Below are 10,018 nucleotides of genomic sequence, written 5' to 3' on the forward strand. Positions count from 1 at the left end.
CACTCCCACACATTACTCTAAGGCTCTATTCTACTGTGCTGTGGGAGGTATTGAGAAGTGACTAGGAGTCATTCTGAGACAAGATAGAGAGACATACTGTATAAGAGGATTGCCCCTGGCAATATAGACACAAGTCTCTCTCTCTATATCTCGCCATCTCTCCCTGTGTGTGTGCTGTTGGATACTGAAGGTTACTTTGTTGACTGTTAAAGTAATACAAGTCAGGCAGTAACTAAGATAGACAGGACAGACAGACAGATAGACAGGACAGACAGACAGACAGACAGACAGACAGACAGACAGACAGACAGACAGACAGACAGACAGACAGGTGGAGTGGAAGAAGAGAGGAGAAAACAAGAGGCGATCAGAGGAAGAGGGTTAGTTTCTGTTCTCCAGGGGTTACAGAGGGAACAACAGCAGTGTTTGGGGGGTAAGCACACAGACAGAGAGGATAAACAGCAACAACAAACAACAGTTCCTTCTTTAGAAGGAAGTGAAACTGGATGAGACAAAGAGACCATGATGCCTGGAGGTGGTGGAGATGGAAGGAGATGAAGAAGGATGATATTAACCTGTTATATGTTCCTCCTCTCTCTCTCTCGCGCTCTCTTTCTCTCTCTCTCTCTCTCTCTCTCTCTCTCTCTCTCTCTCTCTCTCTCTCTCTCTCTCTCTCTCTCTCTCTCTCTCTCTCTCTCTCTCTCGCTCTCTCTCTTTCTCTCTCTTTCTCTCTCTTTCTCTCTCTCTCTCTCTCTCTCTCTCTCTCTCTCTCTCTCTCTCTCTCTTCCCTCCTCTCTCTCCCCCCTCTTCTCCCATCCCCCATCACCCTCTCTCACCCTCCCTTTCTCTCTCTCCCAGGGAGATCCTCTCCCACCATCGTTAGTAGAGCTGGTGAGAACCAGTCCCATCTCTTCTATAGAGGACCTGCAACAGCTGCTGGAGCAAGAGACTGACTCCCAGGGTAAAACTGCCCTCTCACAGCCTTTAACACACAGGCTCTCTGGGCCGACCTCACTGCTGCTGCTGCTATCCCATAGAAATATGGTCATAAACAGTCTGCACACACACACACACACACACACACACACACACACACACACACACACACACTCCTATAATAGCAGTAATAACAGGAGAGATGGGGAGGAGGCGAGCATGCAGGTGTGGCCCAGCAGGGTTGGCACGATAGGAATGTAGCGAAAGGTGTGTTTGCGTGTGTATGCTTCTGTGTCCGTGTGTGTGTGTGTGTGTGTGTGTGTGTGTGTGTGTGTGTATGTATGTATGTATGTATGTGTGTGTGTGTGTGTGTGTGTGTGTGTGTGTGTGTGTGTGTGTGTGTGTGTGTGTGTGTGTGTGTGTGTGTGTGTGTGTGTTGACTGGTTATGGCAATATTTACATGGGATAGCTGCAGCAGCAGTAGAGAGGCAGGCCCAAAGAGAGAGCCAGCAGGGACAATACAATGTTACTGACCTTGACCAGAGAGAGACTTTAACCAGAGTTACAGAGTTAGACTATTAGATACTTTAACCAGAGTTACAGAGTTAGACAATTAGAGACTTTAACCAGAGTTACAGAGTTAGACAATTAGAGACTTTAACCAGAGTTACAGAGTTAGACTATTAGAGACTTTAACCAGAGATACAGAGTTAGACTATTAGAGACCTTAACCAGAGTTACAGAGTTAGACTATTAGAGACTTTAACCAGAGTTACAGAGTTAGACTATTAGAGACCTTAACCAGAGATACAGAGTTAGACTTTTAGAGACCTTAACCAGAGATACAGAGTTAGACTATTAGAGACCTTAACCAGAGTTACAGAGTTAGACTATTAGAGACCTTAACCAGAGTTACAGAGTTAGACTATTAGAGACTTTAACCAGAGATACAGAGTTAGACTATTAGAGACTTTAACCAGAGTTACAGAGTTAGACTATTAGAGACCTTAACCAGAGATACAGAGTTAGACTATTAGATACTTTAACCAGAGTTACAGAGTTAGACTATTAGAGACCTCAACCAGAGATACAGAGTTAGACTATTAGAGAGATACTTTAACCAGAGATACAGAGTTAGACTATTAGATACTTTAACCAGAGATACAGAGTTAGACTATTAGAGACCTTAACCAGAGTTACAGAGTTAGACTATTAGAGACTTTAACCAGAGATACAGAGTTAGACTATTAGAGACCTTAACCAGAGTTACAGAGTTAGACTATTAGAGACTTTAACCAGAGATACAGAGTTAGACTATTAGAGACTTTAACCAGAGTTACAGAGTTAGACTATTAGAGAGAGACTCAGACACAAGACAAGGCCATGTGTGTTTGTGTGTGTGTAATCACCGTACCACACCCGACACACACACACACAAAGGCCAACTATGTTTAGCCAGTTCTTCTCTGACTTTATCTCTGAGACCACAACACTGAGAATATTGTCCTAGATACACACACACACACACACACACACACACACACACACACACACACACACACACACACACACACACACACACACACACACACACACACACACACACACACACACACACACACACTGTTCTAGACATACAATACATAGACAGTTTGACTGACAGACACTTATCTTTCCCACTAATAGCCATATAGTCAGACAGATCAAAGCCAGTTTAACATGTGGTTGTGGGGGTTTTAGACAGGCCCATTCTCGTCTATGGAGGGAAAAGAGAAAGGGAAAGATTGCATCACGGTTAGGAAAGAATAGCTATTTGAGAGAAAGAAAAGAGAATAGTCTAGACTACAGAAATGTGGACTGGAAATACAATAAAGCACAATGCAATATCTGTTCTATATCATAAACATCTATCCAGACACAAACACAGACAGTTATTAGTTAACTATAGACCATTATGCCTAACACGGCAAGATATGACGCCTTCAGAACACACACACACACACACACACACACACGCACGCACACACACACACACACACACACACACACACACACACACACACACACGCACACGCACACACACACACACACACACACATACACAACACTATATTTAAACACTCATATCTCCAGTCACACACATTCCCGACAGCTCAGACAAATTGCAGCAATAAATAGACTGTGATTGTTTTAGAAAAAAACACTTCCTTTGTGTGGTGAACAATGATTATCTCTCCTACCCAGACTAACACACTCAGACTCTTACAGTTGGTCAAAATGACAGTAATCACCAAGCGAAGAGGACTTTCTATAAAGCCATGCATACAAGGCATGATTGACAGAAGTTACTTTCACAACACACACTTTACACAATAGAACAGAGAAAAGATGGTTGAATACAGGTGGTTGACTGAATGAGTCAACATTCCTGTGTTTCTCTTCTTCCTTCTCTCTCTTTCTCTCCTTCTTTTCTTGCGTTTAGAGGTGGAGCCAGATGAACCATTGGCCAACGAGATTCATTCAAATGACACCCGTGGAAGATACAGGAGAAACCTAGGTTAGTCTGTCTACTGTACCTGTTCTTCTCTCTCTCTCTCTCTCTCTCTCTCTCTCTCTCTCTCTCTCTCCAGCGAAGATCCAGCAGGTGTTGTACACTCTTAGAAAACAAGGTGCTTTCTAGAACCTTAAATGGTTCTTCGGCTGTCCCCATAGGAGAACCCTTTGAAGAACCTTTTTGGTTGCAGGTAGAACCCTTTTTATTCTTGGTAGAAGCCTTTTGTGTTCCAGGTAGAACCCTTTCTACAGAGGGTTCTACATGGAACCCAAAAGGGTTCTACAGTACCTGGAACCCAAAAAAGTGTTCTCCTATGGGGACCTGTTTGGAACTCTTTTTTTCTAAAAGTGTACAGGTCAGGACAGAGGTCATGATGTAGTCTAACATCCTCCCCCTCTCTCCCTCCCTCCCCTCCTCCCCCAGTAGATGCCCAGCCAGCCCAGCAGGCGGTGTGTAAGGTCAGGACAGAGGTCATGATGTAGTCTAACATCCTCCCCCTCTCTCCCTCCCTCCCCTCCTCCCCCAGTAGATGCCCAGCCAGCCCAGCAGGCGGTGTGTAAGGTCAGGACAGAGGTCATGATGTAGTCTAACATCCTCCCCCTCTCTCCCTCCCTCCCCTCCTCCCCCCGGAGATGCCCAGCCAGCCCAGCAGGCGGTGTGTAAGGTCAGGACAGAGGTCATGATGTAGTCTAACATCCTCCCCCTCTCTCCCCTCCTCCCCCAGTAGATGCCCAGCCAGCCCAGCAGGCGGTGTGTAAGGTCAGGACAGAGGTCATGGAGGTCACCAGAGCCATGCTTGACCGACGCAACGCCAACTTCCTGTTGTGGCCGCCGTGTGTGGAGGTGCAGCGCTGCTCTGGCTGCTGTAACACCAGAATGCTACAGTGCGTCCCCACGGTTACTCAGACACGATATCTACAGGTATATATATACCCGATGCTATTTACAACCATAGGAGAACCCTTTGAAGAACTACTGGAACCAAAAAAGGGTTCTCCTATGGGGACAGCTGAAGAACCTCCTTTTGTCTAAAAGTGTACACACATAACCGGCTACTGCAGTGTGTCCCGACACTTACACAGTATACACTATCTACAGGTTCATATAGACCTATATACACTATCTACAGGTTCATATACACCTATATACACTATATACAGGTTCATATACACCTATATACACTATCTACAGGTTCATATAGACCTATATACACTATCTACAGGTTCATATACACCTATATACACTATCTACAGGTTCATATACACCTATATACACTATCTACAGGTTCATATACACCTATATACACTATCTACAGGTTCATATAGACCTATATACACTATCTACAGGTTCATATACACCTATATACACTATCTACAGGTTCATATACACCTGTATACACTATCTACAGGTTCATATAGACCTATATACACTATCTACAGGTTCATATACACCTATATACACTATCTACAGGTTCATATACACCTATATACACTATATACAGGTTCATATACACCTATATACACTATCTACAGGTTCATATAGACCTATATACACTATCTACAGGTTCATATACACCTATATACACTATCTACAGGTTCATATACACCTATATACACTATCTACAGGTTCATATACACCTATATACACTATCTACAGGTTCATATAGACCTATATACACTATCTACAGGTTCATATACACCTATATACACTATCTACAGGTTCATATACACCTATATACACTATCTACAGGTTCATATACACCTATATACACTATCTACAGGTTCATATACACCTATATACACTATCTACAGGTTCATATAGACCTATATACACTATCTACAGGTTCATATACACCTATATACACTATCTACAGGTTCATATACACCTATATACACTATCTACAGGTTCATATACACCTATATACACTATCTACAGGTTCATATACACCTATATACACTATCTACAGGTTCATATACACCTATATACACTATCTACAGGTTCATATACACCTATATACACTATCTACAGGTTCATATAGACCTATATACACTATCTACAGGTTCATATAGACCTATATACACTATCTACAGGTTCATATACACCTATATACACTATCTACAGGTTCATATACACCTATATACACTATCTACAGGTTCATATACACCTATATACACTATCTACAGGTTCATATACACCTATATACACTATCTACAGGTTCATATACACCTATATACACTATCTACAGGTTCATATACACCTATATACACTATCTACAGGTTCATATACACCTATATACACTATCTACAGGTTCATATACACCTATATACACTATCTACAGGTTCATATACACCTATATACACTATCTACAGGTTCATATACACCTATATACACTATCTACAGGTTCATATACACCTATATACACTATCTACAGGTTCATATAGACCTATATACACTATCTACAGGTTCATATAGACCTATATACACTATCTACAGGTACATATACACATTTATACACTATCTACAGGTTCATGTACACCTGTATACACTATCTACAGGTACATATACACCTATATACACTATTTACAGGTACATATACACATATATACACTATCTACAGGTTCATATACACCTATATACACTATCTACAGGTTCATATACACCTATATACACTATCTACAGGTTCATATAGACCTATATACACTATCTACAGGTTCATATAGACCTATATACACTATCTACAGGTACATATACACATTTATACACTATCTACAGGTTCATGTACACCTGTATACACTATCTACAGGTACATATACACCTATATACACTATTTACAGGTACATATACACATATATACACTATCTACAGGTTCATATACACCTATATACACTATCTACATATACACTTGTATACACTATCTACAGGTACACATACACCTGTATACACTATCTACAGGTTCATATACACCTGTATACACTATCTACATATACACCTGTATACATGGATATACCTATAAATATTATACACCCCTAATCTAAGCTACACTGACATATGTAGGCCTACATATAAACATTCATGGATATGTCCAGTAGGCATATCACCTCATCAGATTTACAAACAACATCCCCCCCCCCCCAGGTAACAAGGATCCAGTACATCGATAAGAGACCCCACTACGACAAGGCGGTGATCTCAGTGGAAGACCACGCCTCCTGCCGCTGCCAGACACACCCCTCGGCCACAGCTGCAGCCAGGTCCACCTCCCTCCCCCCTCCTCCCCCCCGACTCACCCCCAAACCCCCCTCCCTCTCCAAGGAAGACCTCCATCGCCATGACAATATGAAGGCCAATCAGAGGTTCCATGTGGATGACAGGGGGCAGCTGGAGAGACAGTGGCAGAACAAGTACACCCTGTCACACACACAGCCACGGACACACACACATACACACCCAATGGCAGGGGCAGGGACGCAGGTAGGGACACACACACAGCCACGGACACACACACAGACACACCCAATGGCAGGGTCAGGGACGCAGGTAGGGACACACACAGACACACACACACAGATGGGTCCCTCTCATGAGCTCCCTATAGGGCATGGCAGTGGGTATGAGGGGGGGAGAGGGGAGGAGAGAGGGTCACAAACACCCCATCGCACACACACTGACACACAGCCCAACACAGGAGAGAGGCAACACATTGACAACACAGAGAGGACACAGGAGATAGGAAGACAGCAACAACTACAACAGTACTACCAACAACAACAATATCTACAACAACAGCGACAATATCAACAGCAACATCAACAACATCAACAACAACAGTACCAACCATACAGCCAAGAGCCAGAGCTCAGGACTCAATACAAACACAACGCTCCCCAATCCGACAGCAGCGGACCACCTGACACAAAACAACCGGCCAATCACAAACCAGAACTGGTCCACAGCAACACAGAACCGACCGATGATAATGACTCAAGCACAGAGGTGGCCAATAGAGACGCTCTAAAGGATACAGAGGTCACCAGTCAGGGACAGGCAGTGACAGAAGTGACCAATCACAGAAAGGAGGACGATAAAGAGCGGCACAGCCAGACAGAGCTGTCCAATCAGGAACAAAAACACTCAGAGTCGACCAATCAGGCTGACTCTGTCACAGAGGAGGAGAGCAGGAAGAAACTTCTAGAACTCTTACAGCGAGAACTGGGCCAGAAACAACAGCATCATCCTCCTCATCCTCATCTTCCTCATCAAGACCATCATCATCCTCACTATCGTCAGTCTCGAACACAAACCACCACCACACAAAGACCAGGTACTGGGAATTTGGGAATTTGTTTTTGTGTGTGTGTGTGTGTGTGTGTATGAGTATGTGTATGTATTTGCATGTGTGTGTGTGTGCCTGTGTGCACGAATGCATGTGTTTGCACGTGTGGGTGTGTGTGTGTGTGTGTGTGTGTGTGTGTGTGTATGTGTATGTATGTGCATGTGTGTGTGTGTGCCTGTGTGCACGAATGCATGTGTTTGCACGTGTGTGTGTGTGTGTGTGTGTGTGTGTGTGTGTGTGTGTGTGTGTGTGTGTGTGTGTGTGTGTGTGTGCCTGTGTGCATGAATGCATGTGTTTGCACGTGTGGGTGTGTGTATGTTATGGGTCAGTAACTATGTATGCCTGTGAGAGTTGACGTTAGGGGAAGAGGCTGTTAGAGGAAGTAGACCTGTTTTCTTTTGTGGTCCTGACTGTCGTGGACCACATGTATGATTATATGAGCATATGTGTCCTGTCATTCTTTCCCTCCCCCTGCAACATGGGACCTGAACTTCCACTTCCTGTTAAAACAGGTTCCTAGCGGTCACAAACGTGATGGGAGTTACAGACATTGTTACCTCCGCCTCAGAGGTGATTACATTAAACTGTTCTTGACTATTTTATGTTATCTAACACAATGCATCTCTCTCTCTCTCTCTCTCTCTCTCTCTCTCTCTCTCTCTCTCTCTCTCTCTCTCTCTCTCTCTTTCTTCTATCTCTCTCCCTCTTCCACCTCTCTCTCCCCCCTCTCTCTCTTGTCCAGTGCCGCCCTTGTTGTCCTCCAGCAGGGCCCCAGGGTGGTCCCCCAGCACCCCGTCCCCTCCCCCCAAGCCTCCCCAGGGCCCGTTCAGACCGGCCCTTCCCCGCGGACGCAGGAGGAGGAAACACCGGAGCCGCATCAGCAAGGCTGCCCTCCGAACCATGATCATGTAGAGAGAGATGGTAAGGGAGGAAGGAGGAGGGAGGAGGGGTGGAAAAGGGGGAGGCAGACCAGCAGATGGAAAGGTAAGAAAGACAGAGGGAGTCAGCGGGAGAGAAGGAGGGAGAGAAAGGAAGATAAATTGAGGGTGTAGATACTAAAAAGTCAGACATAGTATGGAGGGGGGGGAATAAAAAGCTTGAGAATGAGAGACTATCTAACTCCTCTACCTCTCTTCTACAGGCAACTGGGTCGACTGTGTTTGCTGGGCCCACCCAGGGTCGTGTTCATTAGGCACCAAACGGAAGAAAACGGACTGAAACAGGGGCACAAACAACATGGACCCTGGAGACTGGCCAGCACTTCTGGACTCTACTGCTGGCTATGGAACCTCAAGATGGACACTGGAGACTGGGCAGCACTTCTGGACTCTACTGCTGGCTATGGAACCTCAAGATGGACACTGGAGACTGGGCAGTACTTCTGGACTCTACTGCTGGCTATGGAACCTCAAGATGGACACTGGAGACTGGGCAGCACTTCTGGACTCTACTGCTGGTTATGGAACCTCAAGATGGACACTGGAGACTGGGCAGCACTTCTGGACTCTACTGCTGGCTATGGAACCTCAAGATGGACACTGGAGACTGGGCAGCACTTCTGGACTCTACTGCTGGCTATGGAACCTCAAGATGGACACTGGAGACTGGGCAGTACTTCTGGACTCTACTGCTGGCTATGCTAACAGACATTACTGCAGGCTGTGTCAATCTTTGCACCCCAGAATGTAGCATGTAGCATCTTTCTATAAAAAATCTGCTAGCTTTATTTAAACCGCAATATCAAGACAATGGACAATCTCAGACAGAGACTCCTTAGAAAGGAGGTAGTTCTGGATGTTTAACACTGGAAGTAGAGTGATGTAACCTTTGAAAAAGGAGCTAAGCAAAATACATCTCCCATCAGCCATTGGCTGGTATAATTCTAGCCCCGCCTACTTTGAACACTGGCTACTGATTGGACAGTTAAGGAGGGTGTTCGGCGGATATTATTAGATTGCTTGCTGGTTGATTTAGAGGCCATGGAACACGCCCCTCTCTGCAGCTTGACTATGATTGGTTGCTGAGAATAGAACTGAAATCTTATAGGCCCAAAATGGTGCTTGAGGCCATCTATTTCTAAGAGACAATGCAGAGCTTGGATGTGGATATTTTCACTGGAATGTACTGGGTTGACAATGGAAACTGTTCTCAGATAAACTATGTTATCCTACTGGTGTAACTGGGATAACTGTCCT

General features: G+C 44.6%; 1 protein-coding gene across 1 annotated transcript in view; it reads left to right on the top strand.

Moving 5' to 3' along the window:
* Positions 1–9,057, top strand: part of LOC139370448 (platelet-derived growth factor beta polypeptide a) — a 15,876-nt gene extending 6,819 nt beyond the window's left edge. Inside the window, exons 2-8 of the mRNA XM_071109922.1 lie at positions 859–961; positions 3,431–3,493; positions 4,218–4,411; positions 6,626–6,961; positions 7,319–7,811; positions 8,566–8,744; positions 8,965–9,057. Coding sequence (XP_070966023.1) covers positions 859–961; positions 3,431–3,493; positions 4,218–4,411; positions 6,626–6,961; positions 7,319–7,811; positions 8,566–8,735 — 1,359 coding nt within the window. The 3' untranslated portion in view covers positions 8,736–8,744; positions 8,965–9,057. The remainder of the gene's footprint in view (positions 1–858; positions 962–3,430; positions 3,494–4,217; positions 4,412–6,625; positions 6,962–7,318; positions 7,812–8,565; positions 8,745–8,964) is intronic.
* The last annotated feature ends 961 nt before the right edge of the window (positions 9,058–10,018 follow it).

The sequence above is a fragment of the Oncorhynchus clarkii genome, chromosome 17, assembly GCF_045791955.1.
Source record: "Oncorhynchus clarkii lewisi isolate Uvic-CL-2024 chromosome 17, UVic_Ocla_1.0, whole genome shotgun sequence".
In the NCBI taxonomy this organism is placed as follows: domain Eukaryota; kingdom Metazoa; phylum Chordata; class Actinopteri; order Salmoniformes; family Salmonidae; genus Oncorhynchus; species Oncorhynchus clarkii.